Source organism: Neolamprologus multifasciatus, chromosome 8 (assembly GCF_963576455.1).
Source record: "Neolamprologus multifasciatus chromosome 8, fNeoMul1.2, whole genome shotgun sequence".
NCBI classification, from domain to species: Eukaryota; Metazoa; Chordata; class Actinopteri; order Cichliformes; family Cichlidae; genus Neolamprologus; species Neolamprologus multifasciatus.
This window is the reverse complement of record NC_140446.1, coordinates 26942213-26969873: the sequence shown is the minus strand read 5'-3', so window position 1 is coordinate 26969873 and position 27661 is coordinate 26942213. Positions and strand designations below refer to the sequence as shown.

The window sequence follows — 27661 nt, the reverse complement described above, 5'->3', positions numbered from 1 at the left end:
TGGCCCTCTTCCTATTGAAAAAACAAAAGTTATATCCAAGATGGCCGACTTCTAAATGGCCACCATGGTCACCACCCATCTTGAGGAGTTTGCCCCCTCACATATACTAATGTGCCACAAACAGGACTTTAATATCACCAACCATTTCCATTTTATTACGGTTTATCCATATAAATGGCCCAGCCTTTAGTCACTGTTATCGCCTCTATACGTCGTTGCCTTTGAGTGTGACCTCTTAAAACAGACAAAATTTTGTACAAGGCTTTGCAAAGTATGGTAAAAACATAAACGGTGTCTGTATACCATGGTTGCCTTGACATATACAAAAAAACAACTTGTGGCATTGAACATTAAAAACACTGTCAGTGAACATAATTGGTTTTGCAGAATCACCCAATATCTGCCTTTTAGTCTGGCAACAGGATTGATTTGAGCAAACCACCGATGCTGTTTTTCTTTAGTGAGCACAACACATTCTCTGAAAATCGTTTTCCTAATGCCTCAGATCTGTGTTGAGTCTTTCTCATCATGTAGCATTACTGGAACTGCTTTGCTGAAATTGGAGTCCATAACTCCACTGAGCTGCAGCCCACACAGTCCCACTAGTATTTAATTCATCATAGCTGGTCTTCTTTTCTCTATTATTTCTTTTTTTCTATTTTAAAAATCTCCATTGCCTCAAATCCGATCACTGGTGAACTAAATAACATGTTTTATATTTAATAAATGTTAACTACTCTTACATATTTCATGGAATGCACAGCATTTGGGTCAGGAAACTTTTTCCTTTCAACCAAATGTTTTGTCTTATATTTGATAATAATGGCTTTGGTGTTGGAAATGTTCCGGGTAAATGCAGCAGTTTGCAAAGCTAAACATCTGCAGTAGCCAGTGAAGATGATTTCTTGCAAGAGGTAATTTACTCTATTGATTTGTGTGCCCAGATAATTATGATGTTCCGTGTGTTTCTCACTACCAGCACGCTACTGCTGTCTTCTATTACAGTGGCTGTCTGCCATGCCAGCCCCAGACAGTCAACTTAATCCTTTATGACTTGTTTATGTTCACCAAGCTATTACCGCTAATGTGATGGCACGTTAGGATCATCACTATCTATTAAGGAAGGACAAGTGCACAGTGGAGTTGTCCTTTTTGGCTTCATCACTTCTGGAAGCTTTTTGCAACAAATTAAAAACGCAATTAGGTGGCTTGATAAAATAAGGTGTGAGAGAAGACATATAAGGCATATAACAGCTAGGCTTTACAATAATGAACCCAGAAAGCCTAAATACTCCTAAACTACACTGCAGACAGTCTGCTTTTAAATCTAGAAAAAAGCAATAGGAAATGTTTTGTCAGTCAGAAAGTAATTTTGCAGTTATGCTTCTCTCTTATCTTTGTCATTTCAAAACAACTAAAATACATATTCACAAAGAATTATAAAGCAGATGATTCTAGAGGGAGTGTGGCCAGACTAAAAATTATATCTGAAGGAAGTGGAAGAATAATACAAAAATTAAGAAAACTCTTGAAAATAGAAAATAGTAGTTTGCAGTTCATGTCATGTCATGTCATGTTACTAGTCTTTCTGTATTCCAGTTTTTATGAGTAAGTTTTTTGCTTAATACTAAGCAGCAGGTCTGTGTGATACAGCTATATAACTGCACTACACTAAAAGGATTGATGTATTTGGGAACCTCTAGTTAACTTGCAACTTAGCAAGCTGCTCTCTTATCCAAATATGGTCACTTCTGGCTTCAAAAGCTAAAGTAAAAGCTGATAAATAGCTGCTAAAATATTAAGGTAGGTTTTAAAACTAGAGGAACACATAAGGTCAAAGTGGGCATATGCAATTTTTATTATGTGCTAAACTGAGGTTGGTTATCAAAGTCAGCAACAACTGTATTCATGTTTTCATGGCTTCTTTAATGTAATTACATAATCCTAAATACATGGATTTGAGCATTGATAGAAATTAGATCAGCTTGCTTGCTCAGTAACAAACGTATCTAAAAAGTCCATTTAGATGTACAAAATCATTACAATAGGACTTTGGTGTTCATAACCTCATGGTGTTGGCTGTTGAAAATAATGGCAACATTTAGCTACCAGATGAGATCTTATTACAGTGTTCACCATTTTAATTTAATGAACAGCCTTGAAAAACTGCAGTTTTAACAGGTTGATCGGATAAAATTAAAGCAATATTTTTACTTTGTAAAGTACTGCCATAGTTTCTTACCTTTGTTCAGAAGATTGCTGTGATATCACGTAGACAATAAAGCAGAGAATAAAACTGACAATAAAACAGAATTCCATTTGATTATTATGTGCTCATAATATATAAAAATGATGTAGAGAATAAAGTTCTTAAAATAAAAAAGGAATACTTCCATAAAAAAGTTTAGTATCAAACAACTGTGGCAATTCTATTTTTAAACAATAAGTCACTCAAATAACAATGATTACTTCTCACTGCATCTATTTATTTGGGGCTGTGTTGTAACAATGTGTGTGAAGTGTTGTATCAGCTGTTGGGCTCAGCGTTGGTGTTGTTTGCTTTGTTTCTGTGTAAATCAAGTTATGTTGGCTGCTTCCCCTTTTTTGATAAATTTGTATTGATGAGTCCAAGTAAAAGCCATTTCGATTGATCCACTGTTTTTAAAATGTGTTTGCATGTTTAGAACATCACCTAACACAATAATAGTGTATGCTTGATTCTGGGGGTTCTGGTTTAGAGGTGCAAGGTTACAGGCAAGTTTAAAGAGACTGTGTTTTCAGGTACTAATGCAACAAATATGATCTATTTAGCCAACATTCTGTGTTGCAGAGTAATCCCTCATTGCAGTATTGGCAAGTATTTTTTTAATCTAGGGTGTACCCTATACTTGGCACTTGCAGGTAAAAAATTGAAGTGGTGGTCCAACTCTCTTTTGATGTGTGTGTAACACACATAGTGTGTAACACTATGTAACACTTTTATCTCTACTGCATTATAGTCTGATTTATCTTTGAAGATTTAAAAACTTAAGTATGCACGGGTGCTTCTCCCCAACAATATAGATAAGTTACATTTTTTTGTATGTACAGCATTGATAGGTCAGCAGTGCAGCTGAAAATTTCTTGCTACTTAACATAACACACGTCGAAGAAGCTGAAAAATGTATTTATTTAATTATTTATTAATTTATTTATGTAACAGCTTGTCTCTACTTTTTAAAAAAGAGGGTTAACAAAGAAAACAACATTTGATGCATTGCTCTGGTGTTTTCTGGGTATGCTAGTGTATACTATGTTTAAAAACTGGACTGGAAGTCTAGCCTGTCATCAGCTATCTGTAGTATGTGACTCGCAAACAAAACTTTAAATCTGGTTTTAGACTCAGATGCTGTTTTGAGAATGTCAGTGTCACAGCTGCAGACATGTGGGGTGATGAGAGAAGGACCCCAGTGGAGGCACTGACCTTATGAAGTTAGCTTTATTGACAGTGGCCAAACAAAATACAAACGAAAGCTGAGCATGGCAGCAACTAAACTAACACAAAAACCTAAACTGGAAGCAGCTACAAAAAAATAACATAAAGGAACTAAAGCCTGAGACTAGAAACCTAAACCCGTAACAGGGAAACACAGAACATGCAGACCAACAGCGAGAGACACGAGACTGAAAACATGAAGAACTCAACAGGTGATAAAGTGCAGTAGAACACGTAGATGAACCAGCAACAAACAGAAGACACGGGGCTAAAATACACAGAGGGACGACGTTGGAACGAGAAACAGGAGGGAAACACAGCTAGGGCTAATCAGGCATCATGAGACAGGGAGGAGGCAAAGCTGAATACAAAGACATAAGACAAGGTCTATCAAAATAAAACAGGAAGCACGAGATAATCACAAAGACGCAGAGTAGACACTGAGACAGAGACACAACGGACTGGGGAGACGGAGAGAACACGGAGACAAGAGTGACTAGACAAGAAACACGGGGAAGGAAAAGTAACAGAAACCTAAATCCTAGGAATTGAAAGTAAACATGAGCAGAAATCCGTGAATGACAATAATCCAAGAATATAAATTAACCAATAAACACAAAACACTGGGTCACAGACCCAGTACCGTGACAGTTACATTCCTTTCTGTAACTTTTCTTTAACTTTGTTAAACTTTATTTCTTTAACTTTACTTTCTTTAACTTACTTAGCAACACACAGGATCTATACTGTCTCCAAGAAATAAGAGAATTTTTCGCAGGTCTGGTTGGTTTGTATATAATTAAACACTGCATTGTATTTGTATTTGCTTGGGTTATCTTTGTCTAATTTTAAAAACATGATCATGTGACAAATATGTAGAGAATTAAGAACTCAAAAAGGGAAAATACCTTTTTGCAGCACTGTGTATTCAGTCCATATAATCAATTCTATCAATTGATTTCTGAATTTAATAAACATAGCCAATAAAGTATTCATTTAAAAAATGAAGTGATCTTAGTTTATGGTGACAGCTAAACTTCCTGGAACTGCTTAGAAGATTGACAGGTCTCAGTTTGGGGCTTGTGATTGTTGAATTTTAACAATACAATTTACATGGCAATATTCACAACAAATAACAGGGCATGTGTGTGGCAGAGCATTTCCTTGGGTTTTTCAGAACCCATTAGCATAAAGCCAGAGACTATATAATCAGTATAATACTATAACGCTGAGACATGTGATGAGTTCAGCTCCTGTTTTTTTTCAAGACTGTCATATAGTGGTGTTCATCTGGGCTCAGTATAGCAATACACGGTCATCTGTTTCTCTGACTGTGTTTTTATGAATTAAGTACAAAAGCCAGTGATTTTGATAAATACATTCAGTGCACAGAAAATATGAACTCCACAATCTGTGTGTAATAATAACTTCACCACTTGCAAACGTGTCGGCATTCAAAAGAATAATGAGAAAGCAGATTGGAATATAATGTCTTTGTTTCGTTTGCAACCTTTCCACTACATTGCCTTTGTCTAGTAATTGTTGCAGCAGGAACATGACAAGATGAAGTAAGCAAGTTTTACTCAACTGTATATTGATTTATTCTTCAAGGATGGTTCCCATCAGCTGGGTAAATGTAGCTAAATGTGATCTCTGTCTATCCTGTTGCATAAGACTTTTTTTTATGTCTTTATTATCTTTCCAGAATATATTTTGGTGCTCCAACAATTTTTTTTATTGTGGTTTTATTTTTTTTATTTTTTATTTAAATTTAAATCACCTCTAATGAAATTATTGGCATAATTAGGTCACAGACCTCACCTATAACCAGTGTTGGTCAAGTTACTTGAAAATTGTAATTATTTACTAATTGCTTTTCCAAGAAAGCAATCCTTTACTGATGACTTATTTTCAAAAGTAATTAGTTATGTTATTACTTTTAAAAACCTGGTACACAACCTGAATACATAATAAAGCAATAGACCTTTCAGCCCAGTTCTATTTTTTCTGCATAATCCATCATATAAAATTGAAGTAAGGCAATCCTCAATGAACAGGAGTGAATAGAGCTAAACAGTTAAAATAATGATTTATGCCCTGCTTCTAGGGAATAAAATACAGAAACAGATGATGTTTTTTGTTGGAAGTAAAAAAAAAAACCTGTTTAGCAGGAGTGGGGCAGGTGGAGGTTTGCCCGGGGCTGTAGCTGCCATATCAGTGGGAGGGTCGGGGGGTTTCTCTATGAATTTCACATTCCCATAGCAGCATGCTAGGTGCTTGCTCAGATTAGAAGTTTAAGTTTTTCGCTGTAGAAAGAAGTCTTCTTCCCACGCAGAGTGTACAGCAGACGCTAATGTTTTTGTCCGGTTTTACAGGATAAACCTTAAAGTAATGTCAGTACTTCCAAGCTTTAAATGCTGCATGGTCGTGCGCTGCATGGTCGTACGCTGCATGGTCGTACGCTGCATGGTCGTACGCTGCATGGTCGTACGCTGCATGGTCGTACGCTGCATGGTCGTTCGCTGCATGGTCGTTCGCTGCATGGTCGTTCGCTGCATGTTTCTCTTTTACTGTAAAATACAAATATAATTCCACTCCTCACCTCTCATTCCAACCACACATCACTACCTGTATCTCACAGCCAGGCTCCAGTCATTAACACTTACCCAAGGCCCCCAACACATACAGACACAGAGTTAGCATTTTGCAGTGACTAAAGCAATAATGTCACCATTGTCAAATATGCAGACCACTGCATTTTGCCAGTTTGTCCAGCTACCATGCTAGACCTGCTTGCATGTCATGTGGGAGGAAAGTCAGGTAATTTTGGACTTGTACATCTATTTTTCCCAAGTTCCAAGCACCCAGAAAAATAACTTCACGTTAAAAGAATTAATGCTGAATTCATTCAACAGATTTTCAAACACAAGAGTATAAATTAGCATCTAGGTGAACCAAACCGAAGTTGGAGTCACTTTTTTCTCTGTAAGATTAGTCTCAGGATCTAAATGAATTGGTTTTATTTGGTTCCAGTTAGTGTTTTTTTAATGATATAATGAGTTATTAAATTATTACATTTTTTCTTGGTTTCTTTTTTCTAAACAGAATATTATTCAAGCTTCAATGTATTTGGAGATTGACTGTATAATATGTAAAGAATCAAAGATATAAATGTCTTGCTCCCATTACGTACCAAACTACCTTACTTCAGTACAGACCATTTCCTAAGACAGCTGGCCACTGACTCAAAGGAAGGACCTTCTTAGTCTCTGATTTTAGACCTTGAGGGAGATAAGATTTTTCTGTCCTTTTCAGGGTTCTCACCTCACCTCCACTGCCTTGCCAGGAAGCCAACAAAGCCTCACTTTATCTCGTTACTCTTCCTCTTTTGGCACTAAATACAACACACCTCTCTCCTAACAGTACTTATCTCCTCTTTGCATCACTCTCTTTTCCTATCTGTTTCTCCTTTCAAATTATTGACTTTTCAGAGCATCTATAAAATATTTACAATGTGAAGGCAGACTCCATTTTGCTGGGATTTTTTATAATAGTGTGTGTGGGGGTGGGAGTTTGAGGGTATCATTTTGAAAGCGCTAGCACTAAAAGGAATGAAAGAGCAGAAGAGGAGCAGATGCAGAGAAAGAGTAGATGGAAGTCCGTGCAGAGTCACGGCATGAATACCAATGCTTTACATTGAAACACTGATGATTATGAAAAATATTATAAATAAGCAAAGCTACTAATATATACCATATTTCCCATATATTATGAATTGTGATTCTACCCTGATTATTTCAACCTTCCTTTCTTTTTACTGGGTCAGAGTTCTGCAAAATTAAAATAAAGCCCTCGGGACTGTTTCTGCATTAGTTCTGTTGACCGCATGTCATTAGTAAATGATGTACATTGCAAAAATGCAAGACACCCACATCTCCATATTAATAAAAGCCAAGCTCATATAGCTTAAAAAATTGCAAAAAAGCCAACATTTCTTTCACAATTCTCCAACACCATTCAGTAAAAAGTGTTTTAAACCTACAGATTAAAAAAAACAACAACACAAAAGATACTGAATTTTTTAAAGAATCTGGTGTAAGATTTGGTCAAACTTTTTTGTATTGCTTTAGCACTTCCTGCCAGTTCACTTTTTTATATAACCTGCACACAGATAATCTTTTGGGTATATGAATATATTGTATTACACACTTTCCACCCAATCATATTGTGTTAGTCCTTTTTTTGTAACAGTGTTCCCTCAAAATTGTTTCTGTACAACAAGCATTTAACCTATCTTATGGTTCTGGCACTTGGAGCTCCAGGTTTAAGTTTTCTCCAAAAACTGCCTGGGTTTCTAGGGGCAGTATGGTAAAAATGATCTATTTATAAGTGGTGAAACTGATAATTAACTTTGTCGTAATGTTTGTCCCGCTCACAACTGCACCTCATATTAATATGTAATCACTTGTGCGCCATCTGTTTTTTTTTTTCTTCAGGTGGGAGGAACAATGTACAACACAGGCCGTCACGTCTCTCTTCGACTGGACAAGGAGCACCTGGTTAACATCTCTGGAGGGCCAATGACGTATAGCCACCGTCTGGAGGAGATCCGGCTACACTTTGGCAGTGAGGATATCCTGGGCTCAGAGCACCTACTTAACGGACAAGCCTTCTCTGGAGAGGTGTGTGCAGATGTGAAACTATTATGTGAAATAGCTAGCCATAGAAATAGGTTGCAAAGCAAATTGTAACTAAATAAATTGCCAAATGAAAATGAAAATCTATTTCACTGACTAGCATTATATCAAAATTAGTAGTTGGTTGTCAAAGATAAAAAGTTGGTCTTGCAAATTCTCCAGCCAGTGCTAGTCACACTACTGCTGAAGGAGAAGATATTCAAACATTGATTTATTAATTCATCCTTCCTGAAATAATACACATTTCTTACAGCAGTCTGATGAATAAAAGAATCACACCATCTTGATACAGTCTTTATCGCAACAACATCTACTGCTTTAAATCCTGCAAATCAGTGAAGTCACTGAAATCAGTGGTAGGCACTGCAGCTCAATTTTAAAATACTGATCGGCTCCAAGTGCACTAAATGATCAGGCATGTGTTTCATGTTGACATGAAAGTCACTCAGTAGTATCAGGGGGAAAATGTCAGCTTGTGTTTTATGTCACAGAAACATGCAGGTATGTGTCAAGCCAGAAGTTAGGTTTTTGTTTTTTAATTTTGCTTTATTCAAAATATATTTAATGAGCATAATTTGCATTGCTATCTGAAGATAACGTTGACACGCACATGCATTTTCATGAAATTAAGAAAACAACCCTTTTCTCTCCACGGTCTTTAATCTTGTCACATCCTGTTATGGCAGGCAGGGAGGGCTTGCAACTAGGGATGGGTATCGAAACCCGGTTCTTGTTGAGAACCGGTTCCCACTGTTTCAATTCCTTGGAATTGTTTGCCATTTTTGCAAACGATTCCCTTATCGATTCCAGTCGCCCCGAATGACGTCGCCACGTTGCGGAGCGTCATTTACCTGGCAGGAAACATGGCGGCTCAAAGGCTCAAAAGTTTGATTATACTTTACGAGAACAGATGACAACAGGGCAACTTGCAATATTTGCAAAGTAGATATTTCATTTAAGGGAGGAAACACTACGAATATGCAAAAGCATTTGCTCACAAAACACGCGATGACCTCAAATGAATGTCGTGTTTTTAATTCCGCTCCGGACTTGTGAATCTCAACCCAGCAGCAGCGGTAACGTTTCCACGTCCTCTCCCGTTAATGCGGCAGGTAAATAATCAACAGTGCATATTATGTTAGCGCAATCTGCCTTATTACAAAACCTGCCATTACTGTGCATTCAGGTGACCATGATGAGAGAGACAGAGTCTGGCTCAGATGCTGGCAGTTCTCGCTGCAGTCTACCGTTAGCGTCTCCTTTCAGGCCAGGATAGACGAATGTCACCCAGCAGTGACGAAGTTTGTGGTAAAAGGCTTGCACCCATTTGCCACAGCAGATGGCCCCGATTTTTGGAATGTGTTTAATTGTAGGCAGGGACATTACTGGATATTCTTGTGTAATTGCTACAGAAGAATATTTATTTTATTTTATTTTATTTTTTCCTGGGGACCCTGTGACACCCCATTGAAGAGCCGTAGGCTGTGGATCTCTTAAGATCTCACTGTTGGCTTTGTAAGGCCATGTTACTCCTAAATTTCTATCTTGTTCAAAGAGAAGATATAAAACAAAGTTCTAAGCTAATCGACCTTAGTGTTCTCCTTTTTCAAAAAGAATCGATAAAGAATCGAATCATTAAACAGAATCGAAAATGGAATCGGAATCATGAAAATCTTATCAATACCCATCCCTACTTGCAATAAATGATGTTTTTTCAGGTGCAACATATGGAACAGGGAAAGTGAATTATGTCAACAAATCTAACCAGCTAACTAAAATCTAGTATTCCTGGTTCATTAATGGAACTGTCCTTGACTTTTATGTAATATTGTTAAAATGGGATTTTTAGCATACTTGTTGTTTAGCGGGTAGCCAGCGGTCCTGAGACAGGAGGATCCCATGGCCAATCTCCTAAGTAACGGACGCCAATATTAGAAATAATGACGCATGTTTATGCATATTTTAGAGCATTAGAGCCCTGACTTTAGTTCAGGGTATAAAGCTATAAAGAGGATTTATTTCATTAAGGTTCTGGTGGCGTTCGCTTTCCTTTGCATTTTAATAATAATACATTTTAAAACAAACTGACCACTATATTCAAATATGTTGGGGGAACATGGCGATTTCCACAAACCAGTGCCCGCTCCTGTGTATTTTTAATGCATTCATTATAAGTTTATGAGAATGCATCCATTTTTTGAAATGTAATTATAATCTAATTATGTATATTTATGAGTACAATATCTTTTTTTTAAAAAATTAAATAACCTCAAAAAAATACTAATCGTACGTTTAAGTTTGCGTGTTTGTACAGGTCGGTAGTACAGAACAGACTCATATGGCAATAGTAATTGGAACAAGCAGAAAGGAATGATTAAGGCGTTTATTTCTGGCCAGCATTAAGGCATAATGGTCATTAGAGAAGAAAGACATGCTGTACTCCCTTGCTTTCAGCAGCAGAAAAAGCTGAGCCATAATGAGTTTGTCAAAAAAGATTTTCCAAACATACTGAGGTGACACTGGAAGTGCTTTTGCTGTCGTTTGTAATCACACACAAATCTCTCTGATTAGAGATTTATTAGACAGTTTTGATCAATGTCCTGTGAGGTGACAAGTAATTAACGTTGCATGATGCTTTATCATAGCTGATAAATCATCATGTGTACTTACTCTGCCTCAGTTTGATTTGCAGCATGAAAAACACAATGTTACATGTTTATCTGATTACCTAATATCTGATTAAAAACATGAGGCCTTATATGTAAGCTTTAAATTTCCAGTTTATCAAATACCATTGAGCAGTCCTTACCTTTAAATCTAAGCTCTCTTCTTCCTCTCCTGTCCTGTCTTTCTTGTCTTTCTCCATCTGTAAGGGAAGTTAGCTCTCTTTCTTTTCTCTCCCTGTGATAGAAACTAGAGATGGATCCGATATTACGTATCGGTATCGGTCCGATACTGACGTAAATTACTGGATCGGATATCGGCGAGAAATAAAAAATGTAATCCGATCCATTAAATATCAAAAAAAACACCTCACAAAACTTGCTACATGGCGTAACTCGGCTCATAACCGTAGCACGTTGCAGCAGTGTGCGTCACTAATAGAGCGGCTGTGTGGAGCTTCGCTACCAAACCAGCATTTCATCTCCGAGGAAGTTTTCCCAGAGAGAAGTAAAGCAAGTGTGTAAGTTCATCTCTGAATGTCTGTAAAGCATTCCAGCGTTAAGCTTAACAACCGATATATGGAGCGACCGCCTCTCCCCCTCCCTCTCCTGCTCCTACTTCAAACGTGAAACTGATCAATGATCAGCTGATCGGCTTTTCTGTCGCGAGTCCGTCTCTCTTCTTTGTTTTTGGCCCACTTTGCACCAGAAAGAGGAAACCAGCGGCTGAACAACAGCAGCACGTTTAAGCTTGATAAGCTGTTGTTAGAATTTATTTAATATTACTTTCTACACCAGGATCTTTTTCTATGCAGCTGACGGCTGGTAACTGTGCAGGGGCGGATCTAGCAAAGTTTAGCCAGGGGGGCCGATAGGGCATGAACAGGGAAAAGGGGGCACAAAGACATACTTTTCTTTCTTATTCTCATTTAAAATGTCAAGCTTTTAATAAATAATTATCTGACTCTTACACCCAAAGTTTTAATCTGATGTAAAATATATATACAAGTCCATTACTGTATATAGTAACTGTTAAGTCTAATATACCCTAGTAAGCTATAGTACTTTTTCCTTTGGGAAGGTACCATCTGTGCAGTCTGCAGTTCTGTTGAAGAAAGATGTTGAATTTATTTAATTATTCTTGAAAAATAATTTATTTCTGTGCATTTTCCTCCCTGCATCAAATTAAAGTTGATTACGTCGATAAAGCATCATGAGGTGGAGGGTGGTTCCCTATTTTTTTTTGCTGGGTGTTTGCAACCCTATTAGTTAGGTTGCTTAATATTTCTGCTAAGTACTCTTTAAAATACCAGAATAGGGAGGATGGAGCAGGTTTACGTTTATTAGATTGATCAGTTTTGCTGAACTATGAAATATTTTGGGCGTAGTGTGTTTTTTTACATACAGGTATAACAGAATAGCTTTAGTGTTGTTATTTATTTAAACTTGAGTATAAACTTATACAAAATGCAGCAAGATATTAAAAAAAACGTTTTATTGATTAAAAAACACACTATATCGGATTCATATCGGTATCGGCAGATATCCAAATTTATGATATCGGTATCGGACATAAAAAAAGTGGTATCGTGCCATCTCTAATAGAAACGCTGTATTTGAAATCACCTGACACTTAAAAAAGTCACTCACTTTATGTTCACTCCTCTTCAGTAGTGCTAGCTAAATGCTTAAGTACCGCAACTTATGAAGACCTGCAGTCATTCTGGCGGTGTGGCAAAAACAAAACAAAACAAACAAAAAAACCACCGTCCCACTTTGGCACTTGACTTTGGCACACATCGTCTCTTTTTATGTGGCGATAATACACAAACAGGATTGCCTTTCATGTGTTTCTGTTTAGGCTCAAATTGGTTTGATGTTTTGACAAAATAATACCTCAACCCAATTGCATTAAAGCAAAATTAATGAACATGTTTTGAAAATGTAAGAATTAGAAAGTACTGATATTTGTTTAAAAAAATAGGTAGTAAAAGTAAAAAGTAGTCAGAATATAAACTACTCAAGTAAAGTACAGATACATGGAAATTGTACTTAAGTATAGTAACAAAGTATTTGTACTTTATTACTCCCCACCCCTGGAAACAACCAACTTCCATCAGTGCTTCCCCAAAAACACATATATTGTTTGAAAGAAAAATTGAACATCTACAAAAGTCTCCATTTGTTTAGTTTACACAGTGGATTTCAAAAAACCTCCCTTCGAAATCTCAAATGTGAAATTACCTCTTGCATGACTGTAGTGATTTGCATCAGTCCTTCCAAGAGGCACAGCCCTGTCATAGGCATGGCGGTGAAGCATTTAATTTGACTTCTGCATGCTTTTTTTTATGCATAAAAAAGTGTGCTTTTTGTGCTATTCCATTTAAAATTTTTGATGAGTGAAAGAATTAGTTTCACTGGCTTTGTTCGTGAGCCACTCACATTGCTGCATTCTGTCATGGCCATTATATAAATAACCAATTTGTGCAGCAGCAAAAGTAACTGCAGTCCTGACAGGGAGATTTATTATAATTAATGATATCATTTTTCCTCCTTCAGAGAATGGAAGGTGATATACAAATCGTGGCTTTTTACATCCCCTCACAAGCTGACAGATCAGCTCTGAACAAACTGTACAACATTATTATTGGTTTACAGGACTCTAACCTAGAAGTAATATTTATTGTGCTGGGATACTTTAACAAAGTCAGTATGAAGAGAGTTCTACCCAAATACTATAAAAAAAACATTTATTTTCCTTGAAGGTAATCCCTACACACATTCTTAAATCTTAGTTTATGTTTGCGGACCCTCAGTGACCTTAACCTCAAGGTCAAGGTCAGAGATCAAGATTTCTTAATATCTTGTGAACACTATAAGAAGGAAGTCACCTATGATTTTCAAATTCATGCCATAGGTACATGTACTATGACCCTGAGGGGTAGTACTGGTGGCTGCAGGTATTTTTGCTCTTTTTCCCCTATTTAGTATTTGCAGTACCAAAATATTGTGGACATTGTGTGGCCACAATAACTCTAATACAGACATTGGAGGAAATTGACAGTTACACATAATAGGTTGCAAATTCAAAATAATTTGAATGAGTTCTTTTTAGCTTTCTATAAAGATGATTCTTTTTACATTTTTAAATTTTATTTGACTGAAAGTCAGCACATGCTGGATGGAAACACCTCACAACTAACATAATGCTTCAATTGACTAATATCAGTTTACTTTCGGCTACTACCACTACTACTGCTTTCCTACAGCCTCATAACAAACTGTTAAAATGCTTCATGTAAAAATACTGTTTCCTGATATGTGTTGTTTATTGTAACTCGTGCATTAAACAGTACATATATCTTACAATGAAACGGGTATTAAATATGACCAAGAGGAGGTACATAGTCAAAGGAGCTTGCAAAGAAAAGCGTCTGGACTTCTTTAAGTTGCTTGAAGACGTTTCACCTCTCATCCGAGAAGCTTCTTCAGTTCTAAGGTCAAATGGTGGAGAGTCCCAGATTTAAACCTAGTGGGAGTACCCCCCCACAGAGGGACAAAAGGACCCCCTGATGATCCTCTAATTGCCTGAGCCAAGGTGTGAAACTGGGTGTGGGTCCCAATCAGCCAGGGTTTCGGGTGAGCTCTTTGTGAAACCTGGCCCCACCTTATCATGCGAATTCCTGAGGTCAGATGGCCCAGGATGTGAGTGGGCGAAAGGCGCCCACTCACATCTATAGGTATATAGGTGATGAATAAAAGAGGGTCCATGACAGACTGAATAAATTGAGTGCTGCCATAGAGATAAGATTCAAACCAATCTAAGGCTGTATCTGTGATTTCAATAGAAGCAAGAGTCTCAAGAAGAATGCTATAGGATATAGTGTCAAAGGCAGTAGACAGATCAAGGACGATTAGAATGGTTAATAAGCCATGAAAAGGGCATTTGGCAAAAACCAGACTGGAATTGTTCATAAAGGTTACAACCAGACAAGTGAGTGGGACCTGAGATGCAGGTACTTTCTCAAGGATTTAAGATATAAAGGCTAGGTTGGATGTACAACGACGATTGATGAAATTTTGGCGAGCTGCGCCAGGTTTTTCTTTAAGTATAGGTGTTATCTGCTGATTTGGGAAATCAGGGAACAATACCAGAGGTGAGGGAAGAAGGAATAATAGCAGGTATTATGGTGTTCAGAGAGGGTCAGTAGGCTCCAACCAAGAGGGTAGAAAGTCCAATAGAAGGTCCAGTCAACAAGTGGGTTGCTTGGATTTCAGATTAAGTCAGAAACTTCAGAAAAAGAGGAAAGTGTCAGACTTGAAAGTGCACCAAAGAAATAGTTGAAGCTGAAAGCCTTTATTGTCATTATACACAGTATAACGAGATTAAAAAGCAGCTCCGTAAAAGTGCACATATGCTAGCACATTATATGAAACTATATAATAAAATAACCATACAAATAATGTAGACATACAATATAGACAGACAGTTTGAGCACCAACAAGAGTTAATGCTAGAGATATTTCAATGCGAATTACTTTTGTGCAAGGTTGAGTCATAGGCTGAGGGAAGTGAAAAAGTGGTTAGTTGCTTGTAAATCTTGTAAACTTTAGTGTTAAAAAATGACATTTAAGTATTACAATAAGTGGCAGAATACAAATTGATGGCTATGGAGAAAAGGTCCCTTGTGTTCCCTTGACCTAAACTGACTAAACCTGCATATTAAGAAGATATTGCTGAAGGTATAGCGTCCTTTTTAAAGATGACTATGGGTATTGTACATTTTCTTGTGGATGTCCAGATCTTTCATAGAGATGTTCCAGACGAAGGGCTTTAGCTTTCAGCTGACATAATTCAAACGCAAACCATGGTCCAGAGTGGGTGAAAAAAGTGAGTGTTTTATAAAGTAGCCAGGGCATCTAAAATTCCACAGAGGCCATCATTATAATGAGCAACTAGTTCTTCAGGGGTGGATGGAGGATTTATGCTGGGGAGACTGTCAACACCACTCAAAACAGCATTTAAATTAATGCCTTTGATCTTGTGAAATGAAATGACACGTTGGATATTTGCTTTGGATGGAGTGAAATTAACATCAAAATATATTAAAATGCGGCCAAAGATGGGGGAGATCAATTGCTATACAGTTAAAACGAGTGACACCAGGACAACCGATTAGGTCCAGAATATTTACTTTGCAGTGTGTATAGAAATCATCATGCTGCAGCGGTCCAAACATATCCAAGCAAGAAGTAATGTCCCTAGTGAGAGATGATTATTGATATTGTCCATATGTAATATTAAAGTATCCCAGTAATATGGGGAAAATGAACAAAATGGGTGAGAAAAGCAGCATATTCATTGATAAAATCAGCACTGGAGTTAGTTGGGCTATACACAGCGGTGACTATAGGGATATGTCCATTAAGTTATAGGGCAATGGATTCAAATTAGTTCTTGACTGGCACATAAATAGGTGAAACCTGCCGTGGTAGATCACAAGACCTCCCACTCTACCAGATGCTTGAGGCTACCAGATTTAAATAAATCTGTGAGGAGCAGAGTCACACACTGTGAAATGTCATTTAGTTTTTGCTACGTTTCAATCAAACACAAAAAATTAAACACCTAAAGAAAAATTTCTTTAGGTTTTGCTTGGACAATGCAAAATGTGTGCAGCCATTAATTAACACAATGTGCAAAATAAATGGGAAGCTAGCATATGAAGCAAAAACAGAGATTTTGTTATGAGCACCTTAATTCTTCAAGATAGCCCGAGCTCTCTCTGGGAGTTTTTCCTTGAGTAGCCTTCGGAAATAGTTCTTCAGGGTTCTTGAATCTCTTCTTTAGATGTTGGCTGCCTTTACTGTGGGCAGAGAACAGAACAGAGCTTTCCCTGTTAAGTTGATCCTGTAGTGCTTCAATAATGTTGAGGTCGAGACTTAGGGGGATGCAAAGCAGTCTCAGTTTCTGAACTGGACCTATGAAAAGCATGAATACAGTTAACTTTTTAAATTTTAGTTTTTTCAGCTTAATACCTGGCCTCACCTCTTGCATATATTGACAGTTGTACTGCAAGCAAGCTGGCAAATAACAGGGAAACCAAGGCCAGGAGATAGCCAACAGATGTTCCCGTTTTTCATCCTATTCCATTTTGTCATATTCTACTCACGCAAACAATTGTTTCTGGTTAAAATGGCAACTAGAAAACATCTTACTCATCCTTCACCACCCCCCGCCATAGCGCTTCTCAGAGCTAGAGTTGTGATTTCAAGGTCCAATAAGATTCTTCATAATTGAAAATGAAGAAAAATTCTCGCTTGCCAGCTCCCTTGCCTGATGTGCAGATTTTGCTGACGCTGTGCACATCCTTGAAATGTGAGCAAAGAGTGGAATATTCAAACTTTTTAAAGCAGAACATCTTTGTGAAATTGCTTCCTGTGGCAGGAATGGCACATGTTTGTGTGTATGTGGGTGCATTAAAACTCAAGCTTTCATCTTTAAATCACCCCTTTGTTTTATTGTCAAACTCAGCATGGTGTTTTCTTTGGTCTTTCTCTTCCACTTTGCTGAAAAATTGTATGTAACTGTGTGGTTTGCCTAAGTTTTTATTTATGTCTGTGTGTGTGAGGGTGTTTGTGTGTGTTTAGCTCACATTTACTTTACTGCATACCAAAAAAAATGCATGAATGAAATGTATTAAATAAATATAAAAGAGTGGCAGAACATAATGAATTTAATAAAGAACAGAAAGTCTTTCTTATTATTACATAAAACTTCATAGTCAGTGTTAGGTGGCAGCTCATTACTCAGTCTAATTACACTAATTCTCCCTCTAGAAAAAAAAGAAATTGATAACATCGCATATAAAATAATGACTTGAAGTTATTGCTGTTTAAAAAAAAACGACAAAAAACCCAACCCAAAACAAAAAAAGCAGATGATTTTTAAAATTATAGAATTCCAGTATTATAGAATTACAGTGTAGAACTAAACTGTACTTCCATGTCTTTCATGGCTATTTATAGATAAAGATAGAGATAAATAAACATGTAAATACACATAAACATTTAAAAATAAGAATATAGGTATATAAAATATACCTATATATTTTATATAATAAATTATATAAAATAATGATAGTATGGCTGAGCATTCTCTGTGTAAAAACAGAAGCTAGCCTGGTGGACACATAATATTTTAGCACCTGTTAAAAAACCAAGGTGTTTCATTTTCAGATTAAATTGAGTGGCTGCTTCAGGAGAGCACAGCTGCATGCATAAATTAACCCCTAGGTACTGGAATACCAGCCAGCCAATGCACAACACACATCACCCAAATACTCTCTCTCTCTCTCTCTCTCTCTCTCTCTCTCTCTCTCTCTCTCTCTCTCACTCTCTCTCACTCTCTCTCTCACACACACACACACACACACACACACACACACACACACACACACACACACACACACAATTAATAATTCCCGGTATGCTGATTCTTTCTCCTCTTGTGTACATCTCATTTATATACAGGAGCTCCTCAGTACATTGCATTATAAAAGCATACTGAGTGCTAAATGGGTACTAGACAATTAAAAGCCATTTTAGTGAGCACCATGTAAACAGTGATAGTCTATTGAAGGTTACTGAAGTAACCAAACAATGAAAGACATCGAAGGCTGAATGAGGAATAGAAGATGGACCTCACTAATATAACCGAGTACTGTAATTACAGTACTTGATCTGAAGGCCAACTTTATTCATATTTTCTTGAACTTTTAATTTACAACTTTAAATTCAAGCCTTTCTGAGAAAATAAAAAAAAAACACTGAGTCTCTTAACAATGACGCAAGCAAAAATTTTACTCTACTATATTTTAAATTGCATCAATCTATTCTGAATCATACTATGCACTGTTTAAGAGAACAATGTGTACACCTTTTGTGTAAATGTTGTAAACCATTTTAAAACACCAACAGCACAGTAATAATAGTTACTTGCTCGGTAATAAGATTGGCTATGCAGCTGAACTTCTGTGTTTCACTTTTGTCTACACATAAATGTGCTGCATGTCATTTCAGTCAAACCAGACAAAAAGCATTCAGTTTTGAGATGTAACAGGTAACACTGAGGAGCCTTAGTTAATGTTAAGCCAGTAACAATATTTATATAACCTACGAAAGACCAGATAATTGTTATCATCCCCTGATATTAGGGCTGCTTGATTATGGCAAAAATGATAATCATGATTATTTTCACTGAAATTGAGATCTCGATTATTTGACGATATTTATTTAACAATAACAATGTGTTGAATAATGACTTTAAAGATTGTCAAAAATAATATAAAATAGTGTGCAAATACTGATAACAGTGCAAATGTTTGCAATATAAAAAATAAATGAAAAATGTAAACATCTATGTTTAGTAAACTTTGCAGTGTTGCTCTGTGGTGCAGCTACGACACTATAGCAAAGTTTACACACTGTGTCTACTTGATCCACGTCTGACTCCGCGAACCCATAATGTTTCCACACCACTGAAGTTTTTTTTCTCTTTTCCACCAACGGCAGTCACTCTCCTCTCCAAATAACTTCTGAGCTTCCCTCGGGTCCTCTTAATTGTTGTGACACGTGTTCGAAATGCAGAGAGGTGCGCTCGATTTGCCACACGGAGCAGCGCGAGAGTAAAGCACGAGGGAGGGGCTAATAATCGGCTCAGTCATTTTTAATGATCGTTGAAAGCCCAGATCGTAATCGAGATTAAAATTCGATTAATTGAGCAGCCCTACCTGATATATAAAACATTAGAACTGAAAGAGGAAGTACATTTTTGTGTGTGTGTTTTAAAGTAATCCAAATTGGTTGGATCATCATCAACCAGTGAGAGCTGGCTGTCCGACTATGAACAAGCACTTTTGAGTCTTTCTTTGTTTTTGCATTTTTATGCCAGTTGTCAATATTTAGTTTCTTTAAACTTTACCAGAACACTGGATCATGATCATCCTACATATTATACATAGAGTGAAATCCCGTCAGAGTGTGAATCATTGTGGTGACTGTTTTAGCCCATTAGGTACAACAGCATCATTTTCACCAACCCTTTTCTAAAGTGTGCTGTAAGTTTTAGATTGATTTCCTCCTTCCAGGCAGCCGCTGCTTTGAGTGCTTTCAGTTCACTGTGGAGACATAATATGCAGGTGATCCATCACCAAGAAAAATTCCTCTCCTCCGTTTGGCCCGTGTAATACTGAAGCAAGGTCACATGGGCACTATGTTAAAAAAATATTTACCAACGTTATATTCACAGGCTCTCTAATATTTAACTGAAATTCAGAATTAGCATCTTATAGGCCCAATGTTCTTTTGCCTGTGCTTGGTTTATGATCTTGTTGATCACAATGATGCGGTCCATTTAAATAACCTGTCTTAGTGAATCCACCAGAGAGTGTCTTAGGCAGAAAATAATTACTCAGAAATGTAGATGAAATTATTAACAGATTCGAATCAGTTAATTTAAATCTGTTAATCAGTTAACATATTTTTAAGTCTGTTTTTTCTTGTCTCAGCTGAAAATGCTAACATGCGATATTTAATTGGAATTTTGAATAGAAATCTATGGTTTACTCTCTAATGCTAAGGATGCCTTATGGCACCACCACTTCCAGGACTGAGCCAAAACAAAGCCAAGCTGGGTACATAAACCAATCAAACTGTTGCAGTTGTTGCATATACATAGTTGAGGTTGACGAGAGTTTCAACTGTGAAATGGCAGGCAGATATACAGGTTCTTGTCCAGTTATCCTTGTAAAAAAGTAGGTGAATAAACTATGTTTTAGACATCTGAAAATTTTCTCCCACCCACCCAAAGTTTGAAGTCCATTTCTGAGCTTAGGATGAATTGTGTCTTATAGCCTGCATGGCTGTGTTGATAGCTTCAGCCAAACCATCATATACTTACATTGCTTATCCAGTAACAGAGCCGTCATTATTATCATTATTTTTGGAAGGAATACAAAACTTTGGTTTGGCTTAAGGGTCAGGTATGATCATAGAATGGAAAATATACAGGATGGTCATTTTATGTTACAGAGAAGAGGAGTAGGCAGGTGTTTCAGTAATAACCAAAGAATTGAAAGACTGTGGGCAGAACTCCACAGAATTGTATCAAGACACCTTAGAAATATTTTTAACTTTATGGAAGAACGGGATATGTTGGATTCACTGAATGAGCTGCATCTTTTTTGTCTGTATTATGTTTATTCGCCAAGGATTGAAAAAGCAAGAGTAAAGAGCAGAATCAGTGTCAATCAGTGGAACAACCATGGTCTCTCTACACAAGGAGGACAGGCGCCTCTTCAGCTGTGGCATACAGGTGTCACAAACAATGTGGGAATCCAGTCGCTTATAAATGACATTTTTCATAACTATTATGGCATTGATGAAGGGCCATTACCCCGGCCATTACTTCAAACAAACAATAATGTCATAATTCCAGATAATGATGTCAACATTAATGAGACCGGGTTTTTTTTGTTGAATCAAATTTATTTATTTATTTATTTTTAAAAAGAATTAAGAAATATAAGAAAACATATCTGATCAAAACTAACAACAAACTGAAAACATTTTCTGTAAAATGACAGCAGAAACTGAGACAGCAGAAGAATAAACAGACACAAAGACAACCATGTCAAAGACACATGAACAGAGTAATGAGAGACAAAGACTATATGTTCACACTCAATAGTCTAAATAAACTTCTAAAGTGCTGTTAAATGGTTGGTATCTACCTGTATGAATCCTGAAGAACAATCACCGTAACAAGTCTTAAAACATCGATCTGACTGAGGCAGATGAATTTGGGAATATTAAAACCTTGACAAGTTAACACAGTCCTGCTCAAATAGAATACAAACTACTTCTAATGCAATATAAGATTTATAAAATAAATATACTGACCTTTTTGACTGTTTTTTGAAGAGTTCCAGGTCAGCTATGTGTTCCAGAGTTGGATTTGATGAATTGCCAACCAGAAGAGAAAATGCTGTTGGTGACAGAAAGTTAGGTGGTTAGGACCACCATGTACCAAGCTTACTGCAACAGAATTAAAGGAAAAGCAAAACTGTCAATAATGTTGCCTGTAAAGATCCATATCAGTTAGACAGTTCACACTATTAATCTTAGAAAACTAGGTAATTACCAGTACTCTCAAGAGCCAAGTTCTTGCAGTTTTATTTCCCCTCAAACATGGGTGACCCTGCAATGGTGTCCATCAGTAGTCTCAAGAATTCCCTCCCTGGCCCACCTAAATCAACCCCTTCCTCATTTCACACACATCATCAAATTGGGCTCATGAGATATCCTTTGAAAACCATGTAAGGCTCCCTCCCACACAGCAGAGCGATTTATATTACATTTGCACTGCTGTTTTGTGCTAATTTTGCTTGACAGTTCCAGCAGTATCTCTTAAAGCGGGACTTTTTCTGCACTAAAAAAAATAAAACACAAAATTAAATATATCAGCTACATGGTCATTTTACAGAATTTGAAAATATGTGTCATGCTGATCATAGAGATTTAAAGTTTTATATTCATTTGACAATTCTGGAAAGCTGTAATTCCAATTCTGTACATCTGACTCTCCCAGCTTGCAATTATAGCTTGATTTAATTCTTCATGATCTGAAGGATTGCCAGAAAGCGATGCCGCGAGAGTTAAATATGAGAGTAATCATCAGCATTAACACTCATGGCAGGGATGTCTTCACTTCTTGCCATGAAACCTCTGCTGTGACTGCTTGTGCCAGGTTTGTCATCACTTCTTGCCATGTAGCCTTCATCACAAATGCTGCTCCCATCACTTACTTGCTTTGCTTTTTACCAACACTCCTGGCAATACAGTTGGTGCCAGTATCATCTTCTTCATCACTGCTAGTGTCAGGGTTATCACGCTTAACATGACTTCTAAACCTTTTAGTGACTTGGCTGCTCAAGTGTTGTTGAATTTGTTGAGTATCAACTTCAAAACAATCATCATCACTGTCCTTATCAGTTGCACACATGCTTAATGCTGATTTGGAGCTGATGTGGGAAAGATCTTTGTCCTTATCTGATTCACTCTTCAACTGGAAAAGGCCAAAAAATATACATCAAAAGCAAGAAATTAGTTTATCTTAAACAAATTAAAATAAGAAATGGCAATCTTGGTAGTTCCCAAACATTAGTTTTAAATAAATATATGTTATTTTGCTTGAAGACAAATTGTTGACATTTTTCCCAAATGATGATACTTTTTCATTTCTTTTAGGAACTTATAAAAAGTGTCCTTACGTAGAGGGCTCAGGGGGTTAGGAAGCGTATCTGTAACCGGAAGGTCGCCGGTTCGATCCCCGGGCTCTCTGTCCTGGTCGTTGTGTCCTTGGGCAAGACACTACACCCTACCGCATACTGGTGTTGGCCAGAGGGGCCGATGGCGCGATATGGCAGCCTCGCTTCTGTCAGTCTGCCCCAGGGCAGCTGTGGCTACAACTGTAGCTGCCTCCACCAGTGTGTGAATGTGAGAGTGAATGAATAGTGGCACTGTAAAGCGCTTTGGGTGCCCTGAAAAGCACTATATAAATCCAATCCATTATTATTGTCATTATATCATATCATTATATAGTATCTGCCTTGGTGGGGTGATAGTGAGTGGCAGTTGTTTTTTTTTTTAAATAAGATTGGAAACTTTGCCATTATAGAAATACAGGGTGTGCCATTTATATGGATACACCGTAATAACATGGGATTGGTTGGTGATATTAAAGTCCTGTTTGTGGCACATTAGTATATGTGAGGAGGCAAACTCCTCAAGATGGGTGGTGACCATGGTGGCCATTTAGAAGCTGGCCATCTTGGATACAACTTTTGTTTTTTCAATAGGAAGAGAGCCATGTGACACATCAAACTTATTGGTAATGTCACAAGAAAAACAATGGTGTGCTTGGTTTCAACGTAACTTTATTCTTTCATGAGTTATTTGCAAGTTTCTCTTTGTTCACAGCCATTGACATGTTAAAGAGGTTAACACGTGAGGATTGGATCGAAATTGTGTTGATATCTGGTGAACGCAGTAACCGGGTCATTGCAGCAGATTTCAATGCAAGACACCCTACGAGACCACCCATCTCCCATGCTACAGTTAGCAAACTGCTTGCTAAGTTTCGTGAAACTGGTTCAGTGTTGGATTTGCCAAAATGTGGACACAAGAAAACTGTCACTAATGAAGAAACATCAGTGGCTGTCCTAGCTTCATTCAGCAAGAGCCCACAGTGTAGCACTCGCCGCATGTCACTGGAGAGTGGCATTAATCGAACATCCCTTCAGCGGATATTAGCTACTTCTACATCTTGAGGAGTTTGCCCCCCCACATATATTAACCATTCCCATTTTATTACGGTGTATCCATATAAATTGCCCACCCTATAGTTTAAACAGCTTATGGCTGGGGTGGCTGGAGTCCTTATAACCAATAACCAATCCTATGTGTGCAGAGACTTTTATCTCATAAACTGAAAAACAATGTCAGACTTTTGGTGTCATTTGAAACCTTATTATCAGTAGGAATAGACCAGTTTCCTTCATCTTTTTTTTTTTTTTTACTGATTTATATTATCTTATAAAATAACATGATCGTGGACAAATAACTTAAGAAAGTACCATTCAGTATTAGTTTTAATGGATTACATTAGGTTTACACCTAATACATTTGACAGTGTCAGCCCCACAGACAGAAAGAGACAGCACTTATTTCTGAAGAGGGGATCCAGATACATTTAATTCAAATCTTGTCAGGTGTTTGAAAAGGATTTGCCACAGGCAGTCGCTTCAGACATTTTAAATCCCCATCAGCCACAGAAACATACCTTGGATATCCTATTTCAAATATAGTCACACACAGAAAATCACATTGAGCTAATATTGCTGCGGCAGATTATTGGTCACAGAGCTGCAGATGAGGAGACTCTTCCTATTTTATTTTCTCTTGCTCTAATTATCATTAATCACTATTAAATGGAACATTACACCCACATTTGCACCACAGTAGCTTTGTTGTGAAGGATCTTGGATTAAAATTGCATCAGAACACCAGTCATGGCTTGTTTTGAAGAAAAATATCAGTGAAGAAAAAAAAACAAAATTTGGGTTTATGCTCAATTACCATTGCAGTTTATTTTGTATTAGCACAGCTGATTTTATCGGATATGCTTCTAATTCTGTCACATTAGAAAAAAAAACATGGAGAAAAACGACAGCAAAAAGCCAATGCAGATCCAGAGTGTGATCAGCACATTTGTACATGGCAGCAAGACTTCTCCATTTGTAGGTTTCTTGGTACTATACATTATCCTGTTAATCTGAAGAAGGGTCCAAGGATTAACTGAAGCTGAGATGGGGAGCATCATTTCCAGCCCAGCGCTTAGAAAGCTGTTAGTGCTAAGCACCCTTCTTTCCCGTATCGACTTGCTGTCTCCATATTTCCCTATCCCTGAGGGCACAGAGCCATCATGCCATAAAGAGACTGTCATGACCCCTTGTTGTGAGTAATAGTGACCATTCATACCCTATTCATTCAGTGCAGCTTTCCACCCAGGTTTAACTGACCTAAAAATGGCCAAAGAAGCTGCTAACTCACCAAGTACTTAGAAGAGCTGCATTCAGTGGAAAGTTTTAGTGTGGTTGTTTTTTAGAAGGTTTCCCATGGAATCATGTGCAAAATTATTCTTTAATCTTTTGACATATTTCCAGTATTTATCAAACAAGCTATGGTTTGATGTTTGACTTAATGCTGGCCTTGTTTCACTGTTACTGTTGATGTATTAGGTGAATCCCATATTTTTTTAGCTTTAAACCGAAACATTATTTTTTGTTATATGTTTTTGGAAATGTTTGATGGTAATGCTTCTGCAAATGTAAGTCGTAATAATGAAATGTCTTTCTGCCATTCCTGAAATTGATTATTAAGAACTTAGCTCTGAAAAGCTAGCTCTGACAATATGCATTAAATGCTTTGTGTGTTTTTCAGTGTGTGGAAGATATTAAATAGCAGTCCCTTGATGACTAAAATATAATTGTTTGCTACAGATTTCTGTGTTGTTGATAATGGAAAAGAATGGAGGAGAGGCTTGTTGTAGATGTTTGTTGTTGCCTTCAAACATGTAGTTACAGTTGTGAAAGGATGTAAACCTAAAAGTTATTGATGGCTAAACCTAATCAAACAAGGGAAAACAGTTAGTTAAAAAATGTGAAATGTGTTTTCAGTCATCCAGATCATTGTAGTCTGAGGAGCTTGGAAAGAAAAGCATCTGGATTTCTTTAAGTTTTCTTGAAGACGTTTCACCTCTCATCCGAGAAGCTACTTCAGTTCGAAGAGCAACTGGTGGAGCACTCTAGGCCATTTGACCTCAGTAAATCACATGATAGGGTGGGGCTAGATTTCACAATGGGTTCACCCAAAACCCTGGCTGATTGTGACGCACATCCATTTTCACACCTTGGCTCGTGTGATTAGGTAGAAGATCAATAGGGTCCATGAGGGTCCATTACCCTCTTGGGGACACTCCCATAGGGCTTAAAAATCTGGGGCTCCCCACCAATTGCTTTTAGGACTGAAGAAGCTTCTCGAATGAGAGCTGAAACATCTTAAAGAAGTCCAGATGCTTTTCTTTCGAAGCACCAAGCGCCTTTTCCCACTCAGAACTCTAGTGCTACGGAACTACATAATATTCAGCAGAATGAAACACAGTGTTACCGCTGAATCTAAGTAACATGTTCCTGTTACATTGATAGAGGTGTTGAACTTAATAGTTAGTGTGAATTGTTTGAACAGCCCGAAACTGCAATAAAGGTACAGTAGACTCACCAGTCTGGCCCACACATAAAATTACCTTCTTCTGCTCTTTCTGTAACTATTTCTGTGTCTAATTACGACCTCTTTTTTCTCCCTCTTTTTTCCTTCTCTATTTGGCAGACATTCTCACTTTATTATGGCCCACACTGGCCTTTTATTGCCCACCAGCAGCACACTTTGGGCAATTTGTCATTGGGAGAGTGGGGATGAGTTCTTTTTGCTGCCTCTGCCACTCTCACCTAAAAATCTAATCAGATCAGCAAAGGACTCTAATCACTTCCTCTCTTGCCTTGATTGCATTTATAGAAGTTCCGCTGTGCTGCACTCTCCCAATCAAGTATTTCATAATTACTCTCCTCTTACAATTGTTTATTTATATACCCCTGTACAGTATGCTCTTTGCCAGCGAGTGAGGAGGAGAAGTTTATGGAGGTGAGGAGGGAAAGCCTTCGAGAAAAATCTGAAAATTATTGCCAGCCGTTTGTGCTTGAAATAAGTCATTTACCTCCTTTGTATTCATGGGGGTCATTGTGTATTACCACATATTGAAAAACTATAACGTAAAGGTAATACATTTTTAGGCAGTCTGCCAATCTAAGAAGTAAGTGAGAGATTTTTTAATACCCAAAAAAGGAGACTTTTTCCTCCTGTGCTAATATTAGTCTGCTTGGATAAAATACTATGGGTATAGTTTTGTTATTATTTATGACCCAAATGCTAAGCTAACCAACCATCCATAATGCTATGGGTTAGGGGTAACTGTAACGGAACTGTAACCCCTAAAACAAAGAAGATATTTTGTGAAAAAATAGTAAATAGTTTTTGATGCACGTAGGATGATTACATTTTTTGCAATGAATGTGTATAGCTGCCAGAAGTGCAGCCTTCTTGCAGTTCCTGAAATGTGCTTCTTACTTATGAAGCCTAATTTCAATAAT

The 27661-nt window shown here is 37.4% G+C and overlaps 1 protein-coding gene and 1 long non-coding RNA gene across 3 annotated transcripts in view; both read left to right on the top strand.

The window, feature by feature from the left end:
• ca10a (carbonic anhydrase 10 (inactive)a) overlaps positions 1-27661 on the top strand; it is a 261218-nt gene that overhangs the window by 220761 nt on the left and 12796 nt on the right. For both annotated transcript variants that reach the window (XM_085171388.1, XM_085171389.1), the window contains one exon: positions 7972-8157. In XM_085171388.1, the coding sequence (XP_085027514.1) occupies positions 7972-8157 (186 nt within the window). The remainder of the gene's footprint in view (positions 1-7971; positions 8158-27661) is intronic.
• Positions 8164-14612, top strand: LOC146513244 (uncharacterized). Its single transcript, XR_014875866.1, has 3 exons — positions 8164-9284; positions 9359-14235; positions 14576-14612. It is a non-coding gene; the product is annotated as an uncharacterized LOC146513244 (long non-coding RNA).